General features: G+C 42.9%; 1 protein-coding gene across 1 annotated transcript in view; it reads left to right on the top strand.

Annotated features, from left to right (window-relative positions):
- Positions 1 to 24,135, top strand: part of LOC135337178 (uncharacterized) — a 32,138-nt gene extending 8,003 nt beyond the window's left edge. The window contains exons 10-30 of the mRNA XM_064533077.1: positions 202 to 2,477; positions 3,088 to 3,159; positions 3,504 to 3,534; positions 3,640 to 3,729; positions 3,784 to 3,888; positions 4,364 to 4,461; positions 4,672 to 5,004; positions 7,801 to 7,978; positions 8,399 to 8,493; positions 8,724 to 9,053; positions 14,135 to 14,312; positions 14,733 to 14,827; positions 15,058 to 15,387; positions 18,448 to 18,490; positions 18,709 to 19,050; positions 19,778 to 20,307; positions 20,390 to 20,527; positions 20,652 to 20,835; positions 21,805 to 21,846; positions 22,442 to 22,762; positions 23,936 to 24,135. Coding sequence (XP_064389147.1) covers positions 202 to 2,477; positions 3,088 to 3,159; positions 3,504 to 3,534; positions 3,640 to 3,729; positions 3,784 to 3,888; positions 4,364 to 4,461; positions 4,672 to 5,004; positions 7,801 to 7,978; positions 8,399 to 8,493; positions 8,724 to 9,053; positions 14,135 to 14,312; positions 14,733 to 14,827; positions 15,058 to 15,387; positions 18,448 to 18,490; positions 18,709 to 19,050; positions 19,778 to 20,307; positions 20,390 to 20,527; positions 20,652 to 20,835; positions 21,805 to 21,846; positions 22,442 to 22,762; positions 23,936 to 23,973 — 5,849 coding nt within the window. The 3' untranslated portion in view covers positions 23,974 to 24,135. The remainder of the gene's footprint in view (positions 1 to 201; positions 2,478 to 3,087; positions 3,160 to 3,503; positions 3,535 to 3,639; positions 3,730 to 3,783; positions 3,889 to 4,363; positions 4,462 to 4,671; positions 5,005 to 7,800; positions 7,979 to 8,398; positions 8,494 to 8,723; positions 9,054 to 14,134; positions 14,313 to 14,732; positions 14,828 to 15,057; positions 15,388 to 18,447; positions 18,491 to 18,708; positions 19,051 to 19,777; positions 20,308 to 20,389; positions 20,528 to 20,651; positions 20,836 to 21,804; positions 21,847 to 22,441; positions 22,763 to 23,935) is intronic.

Consider the following 24,135-nt stretch of genomic DNA (forward strand, 5'->3'; position numbering starts at 1 on the left):
ACTGCACGTTTGGTTATGAATACCGTTATCTGGAATCTGATTGGGCTGCACTCCTCAGGCACTATTGACAAATCCTGTCCCCTGGCCACCCGTTGATTTAGCTCCCACAAAATGTTCTATGCTTTAATATTCTTTGGAAATTCAAATGATACGTAAAACGTTCCTTCTTTTCCTCAAATTAATCTTCTGTTTTCTGTATAGGTGTGTTCTTACTATCAGTAAAACACAATCAAATATCCGGAGTGGAATGTCTACTAAAAGAATGCCACAGTGATCCGAATGTGACCGACAACGAAGGCAAGAAACCTCTCAATATGACTAACAACTCTGAGATTATTAAGCTACTCTTGAAACACGGAGCCAAGGCTGCTAATGTCTACAAGGAACACAGCAAACTCATCGGAAAGCTCTCCTCTGAGCGACCCCCACACCTTCCTCTGTTCGTGCTCATCATCGGTGATGGTGGCGTTGGGAAAAGCACTCTGTTGAAGTCCATTCTGAGCTCAAAAGGGTTTTGGTCTAAACTACGGAAGGCAAGACCAGTAGATGACGTCGATGCGAGGACAGTTGGGATCATACCGTACGAAATATACACCAAAGAGTTTGGGAGAATCATCTACTTTGATTTTGCTGGCCAGAAAGAGTTTTACACCAGCCACTGTGCCATTCTGGAGAATGCTGTTCAAACCTCACCACCTATCATTATCCTCTGTGCTAAGCTTGTAGAAAGTGAGCAGGCGATTATTGATTCCACATATCGTTGGTTGACCCTCGTCCAAAACCAGTGCACCAATCTGAAAGGCAAAGCACACATGATAGTAGTTGGTAGCCATGCTGACCAGGTGAAGGAAATGGGAGAAGATCTACAAGCAAAAGAGAGCATCTTTGCCCCCATTATCAAGCAATTCCCAAAGTTTGAGTTCACAGAGTTCATTCCAATGGATTGTCGCTTTGCTGATTCGATTGATATGACAAAAGCAAGAAAACAGATTCAGAAAAGCTCCGCTATTCTCCGCTCTCCAGAAACTATCAGCCTAAATGCTCACACCTTTTACATTTATCTTGCCGAAAGCTTTAAAGACGACCTTGCTTTGTCTTTGAGAAATGTCTACGAAAGAATTAAGAGCGATCTTAACGAGGGTCTGTCAAAACGCACCCAAGATATTCTTTCTTTCATACCCAGCACTGTCCCTCACCTTGTAGAGATCTGTGACCAGCTGCATAAAAAAGGTCTCCTCTTGTTTCTCCGCAATGACAGCTCTCCGGAGAAGTCTTTCTTAGTGATTGACCAAGCAACGCTTCTGTCCAGAGTCACTGGGACCGTGTTTGCTCCTAAAAGTTTCCGCCAGCACTGCAAGCTAGCTTCCAGCACTGGAGTAGTGCCTTTGTCGAAATTCAAGAAAGCATTCAATGGCTACGACATAGAGATGCTGATCGCCTACATGTCTCATTTAGAGTTGTGTTTCGAAATTATTGACAAGCAAGTGTTGCATTTCATTTCGAAGGAGATTGCTTCTTCCACTGACAGAGATACTTCTGTACCTGAGTCTGACACTCGATACCTCTTCTTTCCAGGGTTGATTCGAATCAACACTCCAGAGCAAGTTTGGAAAGAAGCTCAAAGCATCAAGTACCTCTTTGGTTGGGTACTCGAAACTTCTCAGAACACGGAGTTTTTTGATTCACGCTGCCTTCAGGTCCTCATTCTGAGGATAGTGTTCATGTTTCGACTTGCCCCTGCAAGCAGAGTACTAGATGATATTCCTTCCCTGCAGAGATTCTGCTCTGTGTGGAAGAGTGGGATCTGCTGGTGCAACGATGATGGGATCACCGCACACCTCGAGCTTGCTGAAAATGGTCAATCTCTTGTTCTCAAATTGCGTTCTGACACAGTTCGACCTGAAGGTCTGATTCATCGATTTAAAATTATCAGCACAATTCGTGAGACTGTTAAAAGTTTTGGCCGCAATGTGAATGTGATTGAATCGGTCATTGATCCAAATGAAGTTGTCAAGCATTCTCTGAAAAATCCCTCTGACCTCCCACTGGTCAACATTAAAGATATTGCAGCAGCTGTCTCCTCCAACAGAAACACAATCAAATCAACACAACAAATTGCCTTTGGCTTCAAGCACCTCTTACAGTTTGAGCCGTACGCTGACCTGGATCAAACCACCATGCAGTGTATCCACAGTGACAAGAATGCCAAGAAAGATGAGAAAATCTGCGGAGCTTTTATTTCCCTTTTTGCCGGCCAATTTTCCAACCCCGACATTGAAGATCGGGATCAAGTAGCTCGAAACAGTCGCATGTACAGAAGAATTCTGAGCCTTTCTAATGTCAACATTCAGTCGGTCAATCCCAGACAGGAGGTGGTCCAGGCCCTTGAGACGTGGAGGAGTGAGACTGAGGGAACTTACAGCTGTCTGAAGGAGACTTTCAACAAGTACAGCGTCTTCACTGGGAGAAACCCTCTGGTAACTATAATAGTTTATCAATTAATACATGTCTCTATTTCAAATTTCGTCATTAGACATTAAACTCAATATTTGGGGCGAGCGTAGCGAGCCTTAACTTAGTGACGGCGGTAGCTGTATGTATGTAATGGTACGTTGGTACGGCCTGATAGCCGGTTTTTACACACGCGGTCCTTACCAATTTCGTGTATTCCTCATGTATTCCTATTGTACAACTGGAGGCATAAGAAAAAGTTGCATAAAATGAATACTGACAACGAACGCAAACAAGAAAGACTTCGAATAAGGAGGGATCGAGAGAGACAAGCAAGAGCCCAAGAAACAGCTGAAGAGAAAGTAGTCAGGCTAGCCAAACGTAAACAACAAAGCCCTGTTCTTAAAACAGCTTTTCACAAACGTTTATGCTTATATCAGCACCTACAGTACTTTCGTTCCATAAGTTCAAACAGGGTCTAACAACATGCATCAAAACACCTGTACTGCTAACACGCTCGCCCCATGACACGTTGTGTCACCAATAGTATTATATACACATACAGGACCTCGTATATAGTGGTAATTAATTGTATAACTTGCTTTACTAGTTCCTCTTCCTTTTATGTACATACAGGACTTAGCTGGTGTGGCTCATGATTATATTGATCCCTCGACTGTGTTTAGTATCAGTGGTGATGAGCAAATGGTGCGTTGTCCGTATAGCTGTGTACAAACTCTATGGTAAATTGATTCTTTAATTTGACTTGCTTCTTTGTATAATCAAGAGTATAATTATAATGGAGAGAGAGTATATCGAACGTAGGCATATTGTGCATCAGATGTATATGTGACTTCCTGTATTTGTCATTGGCTTGTAATTTGCACACTGACCGATCCAAGCGTGCATGGGTGATTTAATCTACTTTCACCCACACTTGCAAGCGAGTGTGTACTGTACAGTAATTATTGTTTTCATTCTAGTACAGTGTAGCTTACATTCAAGAGGATCACTGAATTGTGAATTAATAAATATTGTATTACTCTTCACAGGATCACCAGATACCCTCTACCCCTACCTTAGGTATGACTTCAGAACTCAATAGTTACTATCAGTATATGCATGACTATTATAATAGCGCTTACATGTAGTGTGTACCAATAATATCAATCTTTTGTTCTCATGCAGCGTCAGGTGAACTCCGTATTGATAGAAATCAAAAGTCAACGATTAGAGAACACTATGATACTGTCTCTGTTGCGAAGACGCCATCATCAGGTTGTGCTGTTTCAACAACTGTAACACTGTTATTCACTGATTACTCTTATATAGATGAGGGGTCCCTGTCATCAGAAAGACTCCAATACTCAGCAGCTCCAGTCCAGAGATTAGGAGCTACATCAGCTGGTACTAGGAACAGTCAACTCCATAGAAGAGGTAAATTCACTGATGATCAGATAAAGTAACGTATGTATGTACCGTTATTTTCGTATATGGGGAAATTTTTGTATATTTCGTATTGTATAGAGCATCATACAAATTACAAACTTTTTCTACCCGGAATACGTTCACCGTAACTATCCTGAGCTGTAAATACTAAATATTTTATTGGGCATTTCATCCAAAAATTTGCACCAACAAAAATTAACCGTTGTACGGTATGTATAATTATAATTATTGTGCCATGTAATACTTTGTTGCCTTGAAGCCATTTGCTGCATGACTCAAGTGAATGTACCAAAGGAAGTCATATATTTCTGTATGCCATAATAATTATTATAGTGCATGCAAAACTGACCACAGTGCAATAATAATGTCATAATTATAATTATTGGAACTGCTATTCCTTTGATCTCAGAGGTCAAAAGGCAACAATGGTTTAAATTGTTCACACCATTAATTACTTACTTAGGTTCTAGTGATTTGTCTGCTCTAAGGAATTACATTGTAGACACTCCAATCACTGGACAACTGGAGTACCAAATGAAGTATGGAGATGCTCACATACAGGTAGGTATCATAGCTATAATTACTTCAATGTGCTAAAACTGCATGTCTATATATGAGTTTGCTAAGTCTAAAGGGTCCAAATCATTGCCGACGTGGCACAAATTTGGTGAATATGTGTCCTTGTACCCTAGTCCACTTACATTTTGTTGATTTGCCCGGATTAGGCTGTCTATTAGTGGGTCTAGTTACTATCGTTTCCGTCATATGCAGGATCCAGGAACTACCAGCCTCCATGAGTTGATGGTCAAGCATGGAGTCACTAACGAGCAGTTGGATCGAGAGATTGAACAAGACGACCTTGCTCCAGTAGCTATGCACTTTGATAATGTGGAGCTCTACCTCAACCCACTGAAGTTGACTGACAATGAAAAAGCTGACGTGAAGAGAGACGCTTTTGTTAGTGGCAATCTAGTGGCAGTGATCAACTGTTTGTCAATCTGGAGGGGTCACGAAGAACCCAGCAAAGCAACCTTTAGAGCACTGATTAGGATCTTATTGGATCTGAGGAAGGAAGAGCTAGCTACCAGGATTTGTCAGTATTTGGTAAATTGTTATGTCAGCACGTAAAAATTATTGCACAGTTTTTATGGGCCGCTACATGTATACATGCAGTGTACGTACTGTACTCAGTGTGTTATAGGACGGGATACCGTACAGGGAGTATAATTTTCGTGCGGTAAAAAAATTAGAAACGCCTACGTTTTTGTGAGAAAAATTTCGTGTAGGCCAGCCTGCCCATAAAAATAACAAATACTTATACCCCACGAATATTACCCGCTATATACGGCAGTGAGGGTCAACAATAATTATATCTGGACTTTAATTGATTCTGATCGTCTTATTCTTCCTTTGGTACCTCCAATCCTCTGATATAGAGTAAAATCTTCTGGACAAATGTTTTAATTGACCGGACAATCTTCCTCTGGTGTTATACTGCATGTATCGTTAATGTTAACATGCACTAGCTCTTCTACTCATGTGGTGTACAGCAGTCAATGATTGTATAGTACATGCCAGGACTGGAGCACTCTTCTGCTCATGTGGTGTACAGCAGTCAATGATTGTATAGTACATGCCAGGACTGGAGCACTCTTCTGCTCATGTGGTGTACAGCAGTCAATGATTGTATAGTACATGCCAGGACTGGAGCACTCTTCTGCTCATGTGGTGTACAGCAGTCAATGATTGTATAGTGCATGCCAGGACTGGAGCACTCTTCTGCTCATGTGGTGTACACCAGTCAATGATTGTATAGTGCATGCCAGGACTGGAGCACTCTTCTGCTCATGTGGTGTACAGCAGTCAATGATTGTATAGTGCATGCCAGGACTGGAGCACTCTTCTGCTCATGTGGTGTACAGCAGTCAATGATTGTATAGTGCATGCCAGGACTGGAGCACTCTTCTGCTCATGTGGTGTACAGCAGTCAATGATTGTATAGTGCATGCCAGGACTGGAGCACTCTTCTGCTCATGTGGTGTACAGCAGTCAATGATTGTATAGTGCATGCCAGGACTGGAGCACTCTTCTGCTCATGTGGTGTACAGCAGTCAATGATTGTATAGTGCATGCCAGGACTGGAGCACTCTTCTGCTCATGTGGTGTACAGCAGTCAATGATTGTATAGTGCATGCCAGGACTGGAGCACTCTTCTGCTCATGTGGTGTACAGCAGTCAATGATTGTATAGTGCATGCCAGGACTGGAGCACTCTTCTGCTCATGTGGTGTACAGCAATCAATGATTGTATAGTACATGCCAGGACTGGAGCACTCTTCTGCTCGTGTGGTGTACAGCAGTCAATGATTGTATAGTGCATGCCAGGACTGGAGCACTCTTCTGCTGGTGTGGTGTACAGCAGTCAATGATTGTATAGTGCATGCCAGGACTGGAGCACTCTTCTGCTCGTGTGGTGTACAGCAGTCAATGATTGTATAGTGCATGCCAGGACTGGAGCACTCTTCTGCTCTTGTGGTGTACAGCAGTCAATGATTGTATAGTGCATGCCAGGACTGGAGCACTCTTCTGCTCATGTGGTGTACAGCAGTCAATGATTGTATAGTGCATGCCAGGACTGGAGCACTCTTCTGCTCATGTGGTGTACAGCAGTCAATGATTGTATAGTGCATGCCAGGACTGGAGCACTCTTCTGCTCATGTGGTGTACAGCAGTCAATGATTGTATAGTCTTGCCAGGACTGGAGCACTCTTCTGCTCATGTGGTGTACAGCAGTCAATGATTGTATAGTGCATGCCAGGACTGGAGCACTCTTCTGCTCATGTGGTGTACAGCAGTCAATGATTGTATAGTCTTGCCAGGACTGGAGCACTCTTCTGCTCATGTGGTGTACAGCAGTCAATGATTGTATAGTACATGCCAGGACTGGAGCACTCTTCTGCTCATGTGGTGTACAGCAGTCAATGATTGTATAGTACATGCCAGGACTGGAGCACTCTTCTACTCATGTGGTGTACAGCAGTCAATGATTGTATAGTACATGCCAGGACTGGAGCACTCTTCTGCTCATGTGGTGTACAGCAGTCAATGATTGTATAGTACATGCCAGGACTGGAGCACTCTTCTGCTCATGTGGTGTACAGCAGTCAATGATTGTATAGTCTTGCCAGGACTGGAGCACTCTTCTGCTCATGTGGTGTACAGCAGTCAATGATTGTATAGTCTTGCCAGGACTGGAGCACTCTTCTGCTCATGTGGTGTACAGCAGTCAATGATTGTATAGTGCATGCCAGGACTGGAGCACTCTTCTACTCATGTGGTGTACAGCAGTCAATGATTGTATAGTGCATGCCAGGACTGGAGCACTCTTCTGCTCATGTGGTGTACAGCAGTCAATGATTGTATAGTACATGCCAGGACTGGAGCACTCTTCTGCTCATGTGGTGTACAGCAGTCAATGATTGTATAGTACATGCCAGGACTGGAGCACTCTTCTTTTCATGTGGTGTACACCAGTCAATGATTGTATAGTACATGCCAGGACTGGAGCACTCTTCTGCTCATGTGGTGTACACCAGTCAATGATTGTATAGTACATGCCAGGACTGGAGCACTCTTCTGCTCATGTACAGCAGTCAATGATTGTATAGTGCATGCCAGGACTGGAGCACTCTTCTGCTCATGTAGTGTACAGCAGTCAATGATTGTATAGTACATGCCAGGACTGGAGCACTCTTCTGCTCATGTGGTGTACAGCAGTCAATGATTGTATAGTACATGCCAGGACTGGAGCACTCTTCTGCTCATGTGGTGTACAGCAGTCAATGATTGTATAGTCATGCCAGGACTGGAGCACTGCATGAGATTACTTCTCTTCACACAGGCTGATGGTAACGGTCAAGTTTATACTCAAAGAGCTGATAAATCTGCTGATTTAAAACCACACATCATGTATGAGGGGTCCCTGTCATCAGAAAGTCTCCAACACTCAGCAGATCCAGTCCATAGACTAGGAGCTACATCAGCTGATACTGAGGACAGTCAACTTCATACTAGAAGAGGTAAATTCACTGATGATCAGATAAAGTAACGTACGAATGTACCACAGCAGGTTATTTTCGTATGGGGGAAATTTTTTTGTATTGTATAGAGCATCATACAAAAATTAAAACTACGAAACTAGTTTACCCGGAATATGTTTTACCGTAACTATCCTGAGCTAAATATTTTATTGGGCATTTCATACGAACAAAAATTAACCGTTATACAGAGTATATATATTGTGCCATGTAATACTCTGTTGCCTTGAAGCCATTTGCTGCATGACTCAAGTGAATGTACCAAAGGAAGTCATATTTCTGTATGCCATGTATACAGAACTGACCACAGTGCAATATGTCATATAATTATTGGCACTGCTATTCCTTTGATCTCTGAGGTCAAAAAGCAACAATTGTTCACGCCATTAATTACTTGCTTAGGTTCTAGTGATTTGTCTGCTCTAAGGAACATTGTAGACACTGCAATCACTGGACAACTGGAGCACCAAATGAAGTATGGAGATGCTCACATACAGGTACGTATCATAGCTATAATTATATACTTCAATGTCTGCTAAAACTGATGTCTATATAAGTTTGCTAAGTCTTAAAGGGTCCAAACCATTTCCTTTATGTGCCACGTGGCAAAAATCGGGTGATTTAATAATGTGTACCCTTGTACCCTAGTCCACTTAAATGTTGTTGATTTGCCTGGATTGGGCTGTCTGTTAGTGGGTCTAGTTACTATGGTTTCCGCCATGTGTAGGATCCAGGGACTACCAGCCTCCATGAGTTGATGGTCAAGCAGGGAGTCACTGACGAGCAGTTGGATCAAAAGATTGCTCAAGATGACCTTACTCTAGTAGCTATGCACTTTGATAATGTGGAGCTCTACCTCAACCCAATGAAGTTGACTGACAATGAAAAAGCTGGCGTGAAGAGAGACGCTTTTGTTAGTGGCAATCTAGTGGCAGTGATCAACTGTTTGTCAATCTGGAGGGGTCACGAACCCAGCGAAGCAACCTTCAGAGCACTGATTAGGATCTTATTGGATCTGAGGAAGGAAGAGATTGCTACCAGGATTTGTCAGTACTTGGTAAATTGTTATGTCAGCACATAAAAATTATTGCACAGTTTTATATAATTATGGGCCGCTGCATGTATACATGCAGTGTACGTACTGTACTGTGTTATAATTATGATGGGATATACTGTATTATATAGCGGATAATTTTCGTGGGGCAAAAAATTGGTTTATCTGGAAAACAGTGATTTTCGTGAGCATAGATTTCGTTAACTTCATTGGATGCGTTACGGTAAGCCACGCCTACATTTTCATGAGGAACATTTTTATGTAGACCAGCTTGCCCGCAAAAATAACGCCACGAAAATTACCCGCTATATACGGCAGTGAGGGTCAACAATAATTATATCTGGACTTTAATTGGATTCCAATTGTCTTATTCTTCCTTTGGTACCTTCAATCCTCTGATATACAGTAAAATCTTCTGGACGCATGTTTTAATTGACCGGACAATCTTCCTCTGGTGTTATACTGCATGTATCGTTAATGTTAACATGCACTAGCTCTTCTGCTCATGTAGTGTACGCGCAGTCAATGATTGTATAGTACATGCCAGGACTGGAGCACTCTTCTGCTCATGTGGTGTACAGCATTCAATGATTGTATAGTACATGCCAGGACTGGAGCACTCTTCTGCTCATGTGGTGTACAGCAGTCAATGATTGTATAGTACATGCCAGGACTGGAGCACTCTTCTGCTCATGTGGTGTACAGCAGTCAATGATTGTATAGTCATGCCAGGACTGGAGCACTCTTCTGCTCATGTGGTGTACATGCAGTCAATGATTGTATAGTACATGCCAGGACTGGAGCACTCTTCTGCTCATGTGGTGTACAGCAGTCAATGATTGTATAGTACATGCCAGGACTGGAGCACTCTTCTGCTCATGTGGTGTACACCAGTCAATGATTGTATAGTACATGCCAGGACTGGAGCACTCTTCTGCTCATGTGGTGTACACCAGTCAATGATTGTATAGTACATGCCAGGACTGGAGCACTCTTCTGCTCATGTGGTGTACACCAGTCAATGATTGTATAGTACATGCCAGGACTGGAGCACTCTTCTGCTCATGTGGTGTACAGCAGTCAATGATTGTATAGTCATGCCAGGACTGGAGCACTCTTCTGCTCATGTGGTGTACAGCAGTCAATGATTGTATAGTACATGCCAGGACTGGAGCACTCTTCTGCTCATGTGGTGTACAGCAGTCAATGATTGTATAGTACATGCCAGGACTGGAGCACTCTTCTGCTCATGTGGTGTACAGCAGTCAATGATTGTATAGTACATGCCAGGACTGGAGCACTCTTCTGCTCATGTGGTGTACAGCAGTCAAATTGTATAGTCATGCCAGGACTGGAGCACTCTTCTGCTCATGTGGTGTACAGCAGTCAATGATTGTATAGTACATGCCAGGACTGGAGCACTCTTCTGCTCATGTGGTGTACAGCAGTCAATGATTGTATAGTACATGCCAGGACTGGAGCACTCTTCTGCTCATGTGGTGTACACCAGTCAATGATTGTATAGTACATGCCAGGACTGGAGCACTCTTCTGCTCATGTGGTGTACACCAGTCAATGATTGTATAGTACATGCCAGGACTGGAGCACTCTTCTGCTCATGTGGTGTACAGCAGTCAATGATTGTATAGTCATGCCAGGACTGGAGCACTCTTCTGCTCATGTGGTGTACAGCAGTCAATGATTGTATAGTACATGCCAGGACTGGAGCACTCTTCTGCTCATGTGGTGTACAGCAGTCAATGATTGTATAGTACATGCCAGGACTGGAGCACTCTTCTGCTCATGTGGTGTACATGCAGTCAATGATTGTATAGTACATGCCAGGACTGGAGCACTCTTCTGCTCATGTGGTGTACAGCAGTCAATGATTGTATAGTACATGCCAGGACTGGAGCACTCTTCTGCTCATGTGGTGTACACCAGTCAATGATTGTATAGTACATGCCAGGACTGGAGCACTCTTCTGCTCATGTGGTGTACACCAGTCAATGATTGTATAGTACATGCCAGGACTGGAGCACTCTTCTGCTCATGTGGTGTACACCAGTCAATGATTGTATAGTACATGCCAGGACTGGAGCACTCTTCTGCTCATGTGGTGTACAGCAGTCAATGATTGTATAGTCATGCCAGGACTGGAGCACTCTTCTGCTCATGTGGTGTACAGCAGTCAATGATTGTATAGTACATGCCAGGACTGGAGCACTCTTCTGCTCATGTGGTGTACAGCAGTCAATGATTGTATAGTACATGCCAGGACTGGAGCACTCTTCTGCTCATGTGGTGTACAGCAGTCAATGATTGTATAGTACATGCCAGGACTGGAGCACTCTTCTGCTCATGTGGTGTACAGCAGTCAAATTGTATAGTCATGCCAGGACTGGAGCACTCTTCTGCTCATGTGGTGTACAGCAGTCAATGATTGTATAGTACATGCCAGGACTGGAGCACTCTTCTGCTCATGTGGTGTACAGCAGTCAATGATTGTATAGTACATGCCAGGACTGGAGCACTCTTCTGCTCATGTGGTGTACACCAGTCAATGATTGTATAGTACATGCCAGGACTGGAGCACTCTTCTGCTCATGTGGTGTACACCAGTCAATGATTGTATAGTACATGCCAGGACTGGAGCACTCTTCTGCTCATGTGGTGTACAGCAGTCAATGATTGTATAGTCATGCCAGGACTGGAGCACTCTTCTGCTCATGTGGTGTACAGCAGTCAATGATTGTATAGTACATGCCAGGACTGGAGCACTCTTCTGCTCATGTGGTGTACAGCAGTCAATGATTGTATAGTACATGCCAGGACTGGAGCACTCTTCTGCTCATGTGGTGTACAGCAGTCAATGATTGTATAGTACATGCCAGGACTGGAGCACTCTTCTGCTCATGTGGTGTACACCAGCCAATGATTGTATAGTACATGCCAGGACTGGAGCACTCTTCTGCTCATGTGGTGTACAGCAGTCAATGATTGTATAGTCATGCCAGGACTGGAGCACTCTTCTGCTCATGTGGTGTACAGCAGTCAATGATTGTATAGTCATGCCAGGACTGGAGCACTCTTCTGCTCATGTGGTGTACAGCAGTCAATGATTGTATAGTGCATGCCAGGACTGGAGCACTCTTCTACTCATGTGGTGTACAGCAGTCAATGATTGTATAGTACATGCCAGGACTGGAGCACTCTTCTGCTCATGTGGTGTACAGCAGTCAATGATTGTATAGTCATGCCAGGACTGGAGCACTCTTCTGCTCATGTGGTGTACAGCAGTCAATGATTGTATAGTCATGCCAGGACTGGAGCACTCTTCTGCTCATGTGGTGTACACCAGTCAATGATTGTATAGTACATGCCAGGACTGGAGCACTCTTCTGCTCATGTGGTGTACAGCAGTCAATGATTGTATAGTCATGCCAGGACTGGAGCACTCTTCTGCTCATGTGGTGTACACCAGTCAATGATTGTATAGTACATGCCAGGACTGGAGCACTCTTCTGCTCATGTGGTGTACAGCAGTCAATGATTGTATAGTACATGCCAGGACTGGAGCACTCTTCTGCTCATGTGGTGTACAGCAGTCAATGATTGTATAGTACATGCCAGGACTGGAGCACTCTTCTGCTCATGTGGTGTACAGCATGCAGTCAATGATTGTATAGTACATGCCAGGACTGGAGCACTCTTCTGCTCATGTGGTGTACAGCATGCAGTCAATGATTGTATAGTCATGCCAGGACTGGAGCACTCTTCTGCTCATGTGGTGTACAGCAGTCAATGATTGTATAGTCATGCCAGGACTGGAGCACTCTTCTGCTCATGTGGTGTACAGCAGTCAATGATTGTATAGTACATGCCAGGACTGGAGCACTCTTCTGCTCATGTGGTGTACACCAGTCAATGATTGTATAGTCATGCCAGGACTGGAGCACTCTTCTGCTCATGTGGTGTACAGCAGTCAATGATTGTATAGTGCATGCCAGGACTGGAGCACTCTTCTGCTCATGTGGTGTACACCAGTCAATGATTGTATAGTACATGCCAGGACTGGAGCACTCTTCTGCTCATGTACAGCAGTCAATGATTGTATAGTGCATGCCAGGACTGGAGCACTCTTCTGCTCATGTACAGCAGTCAATGATTGTATAGTCATGCCAGGACTGGAGCACTCTTCTGCTCATGTGGTGTACACCAGTCAATGATTGTATAGTACATGCCAGGACTGGAGCACTCTTCTGCTCATGTGGTGTACAGCAGTCAATGATTGTATAGTACATGCCAGGACTGGAGCACTCTTCTGCTCATGTGGTGTACACCAGTCAATGATTGTATAGTCATGCCAGGACTGGAGCACTCTTCTGCTCATGTGGTGTACAGCAGTCAATGATTGTATAGTACATGCCAGGACTGGAGCACTCTTCTGCTCATGTAGTGTACAGCAGTCAATGATTGTATAGTACATGCCAGGACTGGAGCACTCTTCTGCTCATGTGGTGTACAGCAGTCAATGATTGTATAGTACATGCCAGGACTGGAGCACTCTTCTGCTCATGTGGTGTACAGCAGTCAATGATTGTATAGTACATGCCAGGACTGGAGCACTCTTCTGCTCATGTGGTGTACAGCAGTCAATGATTGTATAGTACATGCCAGGACTGGAGCACTCTTCTTTTCATGTGGTGTACACCAGTCAATGATTGTATAGTACATGCCAGGACTGGAGCACTCTTCTGCTCATGTGGTGTACACCAGTCAATGATTGTATAGTACATGCCAGGACTGGAGCACTCTTCTGCTCATGTACAGCAGTCAATGATTGTATAGTGCATGCCAGGACTGGAGCACTCTTCTGCTCATGTAGTGTACAGCAGTCAATGATTGTATAGTACATGCCAGGACTGGAGCACTCTTCTGCTCATGTGGTGTACAGCAGTCAATGATTGTATAGTACATGCCAGGACTGGAGCACTCTTCTGCTCATGTGGTGTACAGCAGTCAATGATTGTATAGTCATGCCAGGACTGGAGCACTGCATGAGATTACTTCTCTTCACACAGGCTGATGGTAACGGTCAAGTTTATACTCAAAGAGCTGATAAATCTGCTGATTTAAAACCACACATCATGTATGAGGGGTCCCTGTCATCAGAAAGTCTCCAACACTCAGCAGATCCAGTCCATAGACTAGGAGCTACATCAGCTGATACTGAGGACAGTCAACTTCATACTAGAAGAGGTAAATTCACTGATGATCAGATAAAGTAACGTACGAATGTACCACAGCAGGTTATTTTCGTATGGGGGAAATTTTTTTGTATTGTATAGAGCATCATACAAAAATTAAAACTACGAAACTAGTTTACCCGGAATATGTTTTACCGTAACTATCCTGAGCTAAATATTTTATTGGGCATTTCATACGAACAAAAATTAACCGTTATACAGAGTATATATATTGTGCCATGTAATACTCTGTTGCCTTGAAGCCATTTGCTGCATGACTCAAGTGAATGTACCAAAGGAAGTCATATTTCTGTATGCCATGTATACAGAACTGACCACAGTGCAATATGTCATATAATTATTGGCACTGCTATTCCTTTGATCTCTGAGGTCAAAAAGCAACAATTGTTCACGCCATTAATTACTTGCTTAGGTTCTAGTGATTTGTCTGCTCTAAGGAACATTGTAGACACTGCAATCACTGGACAACTGGAGCACCAAATGAAGTATGGAGATGCTCACATACAGGTACGTATCATAGCTATAATTATATACTTCAATGTCTGCTAAAACTGATGTCTATATAAGTTTGCTAAGTCTTAAAGGGTCCAAACCATTTCCTTTATGTGCCACGTGGCAAAAATCGGGTGATTTAATAATGTGTACCCTTGTACCCTAGTCCACTTAAATGTTGTTGATTTGCCTGGATTGGGCTGTCTGTTAGTGGGTCTAGTTACTATGGTTTCCGCCATGTGTAGGATCCAGGGACTACCAGCCTCCATGAGTTGATGGTCAAGCAGGGAGTCACTGACGAGCAGTTGGATCAAAAGATTGCTCAAGATGACCTTACTCTAGTAGCTATGCACTTTGATAATGTGGAGCTCTACCTCAACCCAATGAAGTTGACTGACAATGAAAAAGCTGGCGTGAAGAGAGACGCTTTTGTTAGTGGCAATCTAGTGGCAGTGATCAACTGTTTGTCAATCTGGAGGGGTCACGAACCCAGCGAAGCAACCTTCAGAGCACTGATTAGGATCTTATTGGATCTGAGGAAGGAAGAGATTGCTACCAGGATTTGTCAGTACTTGGTAAATTGTTATGTCAGCACATAAAAATTATTGCACAGTTTTATATAATTATGGGCCGCTGCATGTATACATGCAGTGTACGTACTGTACTGTGTTATAATTATGATGGGATATACTGTATTATATAGCGGATAATTTTCGTGGGGCAAAAAATTGGTTTATCTGGAAAACAGTGATTTTCGTGAGCATAGATTTCGTTAACTTCATTGGATGCGTTACGGTAAGCCACGCCTACATTTTCATGAGGAACATTTTTATGTAGACCAGCTTGCCCGCAAAAATAACGCCACGAAAATTACCCGCTATATACGGCAGTGAGGGTCAACAATAATTATATCTGGACTTTAATTGCATTCCAATTGTCTTATTCTTCCTTTGGTACCTTCAATCCTCTGATATACAGTAAAATCTTCTGGACGCATGTTTTAATTGACCGGACAATCTTCCTCTGGTGTTATACTGCATGTATCGTTAATGTTAACATGCACTAGCTCTTCTGCTCATGTAGTGTACGCGCAGTCAATGATTGTATAGTACATGCCAGGACTGGAGCACTCTTCTGCTCATGTGGTGTACAGCAGTCAATGATTGTATAGTACATGCCAGGACTGGAGCACTCTTCTGCTCATGTGGTGTACAGCAGTCAATGATTGTATAGTACATGCCAGGACTGGAGCACTCTTCTGCTCATGTGGTGTACACCAGTCAATGATTGTATAGTACATGCCAGGACTGGAGCACTCTTCTGCTCATGTGGTGTACACCAGTCAATGATTGTATAGTACATGCCAGGACTGGAGCACTCTTCTGCTCATGTGGTGTACAGCAGTCAATGATTGTATAGTACATGCCAGGACTGGAGCACTCTTCTGCTCATGTGGTGTACAGCATGCAGTCAATGATTGTATAGTCAGTCATGCCAGGACTGGAGCACTCTTCTGCTCATGTGGTGTACAGCAGTCAATGATTGTATAGTACATGCCAGGACTGGAGCACTCTTCTGCTCATGTGGTGTACAGCAGTCAATGATTGTATAGTCATGCCAGGACTGGAGCACTCTTCTGCTCATGTGGTGTACAGCAGTCAATGATTGTATAGTCATGCCAGGACTGGAGCACTCTTCTGCTCATGTGGTGTACAGCAGTCAATGATTGTATAGTCATGCCAGGACTGGAGCACTCTTCTGCTCATGTGGTGTACAGCAGTCAATGATTGTATAGTACATGCCAGGACTGGAGCACTCTTCTGCTCATGTGGTGTACAGCAGTCAATGATTGTATAGTGCATGCCAGGACTGGAGCACTCTTCTGCTCATGTGGTGTACAGCAGTCAATGATTGTATAGTGCATGCCAGGACTGGAGCACTCTTCTGCTCATGTGGTGTACAGCAGTCAATGATTGTATAGTGCATGCCAGGACTGGAGCACTCTTCTGCTCATGTGGTGTACAGCAGTCAATGATTGTATAGTGCATGCCAGGACTGGAGCACTCTTCTGCTCATGTGGTGTACAGCAGTCAATGATTGTATAGTGCATGCCAGGACTGGAGCACTCTTCTGCTCATGTGGTGTACAGCAGTCAATGATTGTATAGTGCATGCCAGGACTGGAGCACTCTTCTGCTCATGTGGTGTACAGCAGTCAATGATTGTATAGTGCATGCCAGGACTGGAGCACTCTTCTGCTCATGTGGTGTACAGCAGTCAATGATTGTATAGTGCATGCCAGGACTGGAGCACTCTTCTGCTCATGTGGTGTACAGCAGTCAATGATTGTATAGTCATGCCAGGACTGGAGCACTCTTCTGCTCATGTGGTGTACAGCAGTCAATGATTGTATAGTGCATGCCAGGACTGGAGCACTCTTCTGCTCATGTGGTGTACAGCAGTCAATGATTGTATAGTCATGCCAGGACTGGAGCACTCTTCTGCTCATGTGGTGTACAGCAGTCAATGATTGTATAGTGCATGCCAGGACTGGAGCACTCTTCTGCTCATGTGGTGTACAGCAGTCAATGATTGTATAGTGCATGCCAGGACTGGAGCACTCTTCTGCTCATGTGGTGTACAGCAGTCAATGATTGTATAGTGCATGCCAGGACTGGAGCACTCTTCTGCTCATGTGGTGTACAGCAGTCAATGATTGTATAGTGCATGCCAGGACTGGAGCACTCTTCTGCTCATGTTGTGTACAGCAGTCAATGATTGTATAGTCATGCCAGGACTGGAGCACTCTTCTGCTCATGTGGTGTACAGCAGTCAATGATTGTATAGTGCATGCCAGGACTGGAGCACTCTTCTGCTCATGTGGTGTACAGCAGTCAATGATTGTATAGTCATGCCAGGACTGGAGCACTCTTCTGCTCATGTGGTGTACAGCAGTCAATGATTGTATAGTGCATGCCAGGACTGGAGCACTCTTCTGCTCATGTGGTGTACAGCAGTCAATGATTGTATAGTGCATGCCAGGACTGGAGCACTCTTCTGCTCATGTGGTGTACAGCAGTCAATGATTGTATAGTGCATGCCAGGACTGGAGCACTCTTCTGCTCATGTGGTGTACAGCAGTCAATGATTGTATAGTGCATGCCAGGACTGGAGCACTCTTCTGCTCATGTGGTGTACAGCAGTCAATGATTGTATAGTCATGCCAGGACTGGAGCACTCTTCTGCTCATGTGGTGTACAGCAGTCAATGATTGTATAGTCATGCCAGGACTGGAGCACTCTTCTGCTCATGTGGTGTACAGCAGTCAATGATTGTATAGTACATGCCAGGACTGGAGCACTCTTCTGCTCATGTAGTGTACAGCAGTCAATGATTGTATAGTACATGCCAGGACTGGAGCAATTTATTTTGCTTTCATGTGGTGAATACTTTACTAGTATACTACTGCTAATCATGTATATACAGGACCTAGCTGGTGTGGCTCATCATGATATTGATCCCTCTGTGTTTAGTATCAGGGTAAAATTACAACATTAACCTTAATTAAGCTGTCTGTATACATTGCAATAATCACAGTTCGAAGTTGAAACTGTGCTGTACTATATCTCTTCACAGACATTGAGAGAAGAGCACCAGATACCTTGTACCTCTACCCCAGGTAAAGACTTCAGATATTTTAATATGACTATCAATAGTTTAATCTTCATACTGTATTGCCAGCAACGAGTATCATCCCCTCATGGATAACGATGCATGCATATGCATGCCTCTAACAACTGAAGCATGCAGAACTCATAGCTTGTGTGTCTGGCTAGCGGTAGATTGATGTTGTGTAAATATTCATGTCACTAATATCAATGCTCACTTTCTCCATAGGACCACCCGCTAATCAAGTCACGCTCCAAGAACTAATAAAACGATACAGTCTGACTGACGAGCAACTCGACAGTGAAATAGAGTACTCTGATACTCCCAAACTGGCCTTATGTTTCGATAATGTGGAACTTTATTCGAGTGCAATGGAACTAACTTCTGCTGAAGAAGTTGATGTGAGAGAATCGCGTCATGTAGATGGCAATCAAACAGCCATGATGAAGTGCTTACAAATCTGGAAAGAACATAATCCTTCTCAAGCAACTTACAGAGCTCTACTAGATATCGTACTGGAATTGGGGAAAGGAGACACAGCTCATCAAATCTGTCAACAATTGACCCAACGTAAGAGATACCGGGCTATCTTGGGTTTTACATAATAATAATCTGAGAACAATGATACATACATAAATCTACCAAGCTTCAAAGCAGTGCACCTAACTCATATATGCACATGTGAGACTGATAGAAAAAGATTAAGAGTAAGTAAGAGTTTCTATAGGCTTCTAGTCATGTTTTCTTGGATTTAATTCGTGGATTTGCAAAATAATGCTTTGTTCTCGAGTTATGCCTAGTTTTGCTTACTTGGAATGCCATTGCAGCCTTTTCAGAAGAACACGTAGCCAAACTTGTTTACCGAGTGTTGCTACTCTACTTAGTAGTTAGCCCTGCACTAGAATACTAGCTATTGGTATGTAGCTGCAAGAGTGAGAAGAGAGCTTGAACTTTGGTATCGATCGTTTTTAACAACAATCGTGGTCCTTCATTACCCACTCTTTGAGTTTGCATGCAGCATGCAAATTAAAAAATGTTCATCATGTGTATAAAAATTAATAGTAGCTTTATATTATGTAGCTTTGGCATCTCCACCGAGGCATCAGTACCTGCGGTGCTTTCATTTTATTTAAGCGGGTCAGGTGGCATATACGGCACCGGATGTAATTTTGAAGGGGGAGAGGTTCGGGAAAATAACAAAAATTAGGGCATTTCCACATCCGGTGCACATCCGGTGCCGTATATAAGCCACCTGATCCATTTGAGCTTGCTCGCTGGCAGAATATCTTATGTACAGGTGACATTGGAGAAGCTGTTGTGGAAGTCACTAACAAATCTAACGAGTTCAGCAATTTTGGAATTAAAATTACTGTCCTGGAAAATTCGCTACCTAGAGGTATCGATACATGTGTCCTACACATATCCTTTGAGTTATCCACTGACTTTGAGATTCCCGCTAACTCTGAACCAGTCAGTTCAATTTATCATGTGAAATGTGAGCCCAAAGTGCAGTTCAAGAAACCTGTCGTCCTGGAAATACAACACTGTGCGAGTTTAAGCTCTGACCATCAACAAAGGCTTGTTTTTGCTCGAGCAACAGATCAGAGCAAAACGTTTGAGATCCTGGAGGGTGGTCACTTTCCTATTGGTGAACGCTATGGATCCATCCAGCTTACTCGTTTCAGTCGCCTCGGTGTTTTTATTCGTAAAGTATTTGGCTTTCCAATCGAGAAAATATACAGTGCATTGCTCTTCAGAAATAACTTGCACTGTGATGTAATTGACACAAAATGTGTGATATGTCAGGATCTAGACACTCATATAAAGGTAGGTTTCAATATTTTCCACAACCGGTCAATAATACGCAGTGCATGTTAAGTAACATGATAATGAGTTTTCGTTATTACAGGTAATTAGAGAGGCGTTAGAAAGAGATGGATTCACAAAAGAAATGGATCTAGATCAAATTCAATTTGAAAATGCAGTAGAGATGGAACTGCATTCAGAGAATCCAGAGCTTTGGACTGTTACTAGAGTAACATCCACTGTGAGTTATAGTTTGCTACATAGCTAGTATCCACGGTAATGTTAATAATATTATACACACTCTTGGGGAGGACAAAACAATGGGGACATGCTGGTGTGACTAATATGCACTTTCCATGTTGTAGCTGTCCAGAGATCGTATTGAAGGATACTCAAGAGTGTTCGATTCTAATAGTCGACGCGGAGTTATTCCAGCCATCTATTATAGATTTAAGCTGAAGGAAAAAAATATTTCTGAATCAGTAAACTTTCTGCTGACGAAAACCGATTTAGACGAAGAGAGCCATCATCTAATTTTACATATTGACTGTAAGTAACCTGAATCTAAATTGTATGCGAAATCTTGTCTTTCCTCTGGGGATGATAGTAGTTTACAGTATCTATATATTTTAGATCCCATTTGAGGGTATTTAGCAGGGAACTATGAGCTATAGTACCGGTACTATAGATTGCTCTGGGCTACAAACTACAACATTATACATTGTATTGTCATTTACAAGAAGATACACATAAAAATTATTGTAGCTAGATGCATTGTCTAGTAACATATATAGAATGGAAGAGAGAAGCTCTAGAGTATTTTTGGCTTTATTCGAGAGTAGTAGGAGCCGCTCGTTTCTTGGGTAGTGTGCTGTACTTTTTTGCTGCAAGGTTGCATGGGGGAGGAGCTGGATGTATGGAAGTGCTGGAATTCTAGCTTTGGCTTCTTCCTTTGGCTTTGTTCAAGAGTAGTATAGGAACCGCTCGTTTGTTGCAAATTCTAGCTTAGGTGTCTTCCTTTCGCTATGTGAGAGTAGTACGAGCCAATCGTTTCTTGGAAAGTGTTGTTTGCTACAAAACTGGGGGAGGAGCTGCCGTTTTGTGGGTGGAGCGGTCCAGCACTATAATCTGAGGTGGAGGAACAGGGTTAGCCTCGAGACCAGGCCGATTAATCGGCCTGGATTCGAGGCTAGAACAGGGTTGACTTGAATAGAGACCACAGATTTAGTAGAGACACAGAGATGCCAACTTCAGATACAATTAAAGAAATGATGCAGTTGCTAGGTTGGCTGGTTGTTGCTAAGCTAGTGCATTTCTAGTAGCCAATAGGGTTTGGGATCTAAATCTAACATGTTCTAACTATATTATATAACCTAGTACACTGGAATGCACAAACCGGGCCTGATTCATCCTTCGCATGCACAAACAGGTCCTGTATAATACAGATGAAAATGACATCATTTTCCCTTTAATATAGGCGTATCTTTGTAGTTTAACAACTCTCCTCTTTTTCCTCAGTACCTCAGACTCTGGGGACGAGTGACTCAGCCACACAGAGAGGTCAGTTCGTGTATACAGTGCATGGAGTGTTTGTGTCTGTAGCTATACTCATGTATTCATTGGATCCTCAAATACGATATTATACAGCTACCTTAATTTGTACAGTAACATAAATTTAAGCCTCTGTCAGGATATTCCTCTATAGTGAGTTATTAGTCAATTATCAAAGCTAATGACCTTGAAGATCGACCCTCTTGACGTCATGAGCAATAAGTTGCTTATCCTTACATCCTATTTTTCTTGCTCCACAATGACAATGCACGTAGCCCGCAGGCTGCTATAGTGAGTTAGGTGCATCACTTTGAAGCTATATACTGGGCCTCAGTCTATATTATATGGAGTGAAGCTAACCTTCAGTCATATAGGCGTGGAACACAGCGGCTTCAAGTAGAATGAGCTGATGTCTCTAACTCACAAATGAAGTCCTTTTATTGCAAGCTGATATTGACAGTTTTGAAAGAATTCTCCGCATAACACTTTTGTTCAGCACGATGCATGATACTTTCACTAGAAAAACATCTTAGGTTAATTGCATGACATGCAATTGTTGTGTGTATATACTTATACACAATCGTTGATTCTTATGTGTGCATAGGATCAGGGCATCCAAGAAACCTTACAAGACAGTCGTCCTCCATTCCAATTGTTCTGACTGAAGATGATATTCGTTCAATTTGTGAGAAGCTGAAGAGTGCAAGCAAAGATTGGTTCAATTTGGGACTGGATCTTGGAGTGAAATTTACTGATTTGAAGGATATCGAAGATGAATACCGCAGTAATAAGCGCTGCCTAACAGAGATGGTAGGCAAGTGTCTTGAAGTCACTGATCCAGAACATCCGATGACATGGCCTTACATATGTGAATGCCTGAGGAGTCCTACTGTTGAGCGTAACGATGTAGCCGAGGAGATTGAAGGTAAAGTGCCTAGTAATATACTCTGTAGTTTTAATTATTCCGTTACCACTGTGATACCTATGAGGAGGATATACACCCATAATTATATCCTATGTTAAACGTGTTCTCCGAGGTGTATGTACCCACGGTAGCCTCGATTCCAGGCCGAGTTGTTTCTAGCTAGGCCGATAACTAGTATTTTTCAACATTGTTCTATTAAAAAAAATCGGCCTGGGACCGAGGCTAGTAACCACGGTAGCAGAATAGCTGACAGTTTGAAACTTCTCATTTGTGCCAATTTTTTTCGTCAAGGTCAGCCTGTTATATATTTTTCCCATCATTATTCTCAATGCGAGAGTATACCTATTTTCCTACTATACCATATGCACCTTAATGTAAGGTAGCGTAATTCTAGATATTCAAGGCCTATAATTATAGTCCCACAGCTAGGGCACCCTCCCCTAGCAAAAATCCAATACACAATGCATGTATACTGCAAAAAGAGTGAGACTATAATTATACCAGATTTTGCAGCCCTAGTTCAGCAACACGTCATGTCCTAGTCAGAACTAATTAACAGCCACTGCTTTATTGTATGTGATCAACTAGCCTCGAGTCCAGGCTGATTAAAATACGGCCGGTCTCTATTGCATGTTTAATTAATTAATCATAGGTGTGGTCCATACACGCCCATGTACTATCTACTATGGCTTTATAGGTTAGCTAGCTAGCTGTGGCCCTCTATGGTGTTGTCGAGAAGGCTTGCACACTAGTCTGAAACCAGAAGAGGCTCTCATCTACCTCTATGATGGTTGGATGGTCGTGATGTTTTGAACTTGGTTTCTGTACAAATGAGAACTTCTTCTGGCTTCAGACTAGTGTGCAAGCTTTCTCGACAACACCATAGAGGGCCACAGAGCCTTCTCGACAACGCAATAGAGAGCATAAGCCACAGCTTCACAGGAGACAAGTATTTGTTAAAATTAATACGGAAAGAAACTAGTAAATAAACTAGTTTACAGTATAATTTTACAAAGGTTTACTATAAAGTATACGAGTTACCCAGATTCCTGGGTAACTCAGTTTGCGCATGTGCACTATCACCCATGCAATAGAGACCAGGCCGTATTTTAATCGGCCTGGTCTCGAGGCTAGTGATCAACCTGATACTGATTGTGTCTCCATATTGTACAGGAAGTGTGAGGGGTGTGGTCACTGGCTTGGACTCATGAACTGATTACAAAGATGTTGAACTGTAGCACAATCAATAGAAACTTCAGTAATTGTACGACTCGTGTGCATGTTGCTAGTGGACTGTAAAATAGTTGTATAATTATTACATGTACTTGATACTGAGCGTCTTCAATTTATTCAAATGTCACAAATTTGTCAAA

The sequence above is a fragment of the Halichondria panicea genome, chromosome 6 (assembly GCF_963675165.1).
Source record: "Halichondria panicea chromosome 6, odHalPani1.1, whole genome shotgun sequence".
In the NCBI taxonomy this organism is placed as follows: domain Eukaryota; kingdom Metazoa; phylum Porifera; class Demospongiae; order Suberitida; family Halichondriidae; genus Halichondria; species Halichondria panicea.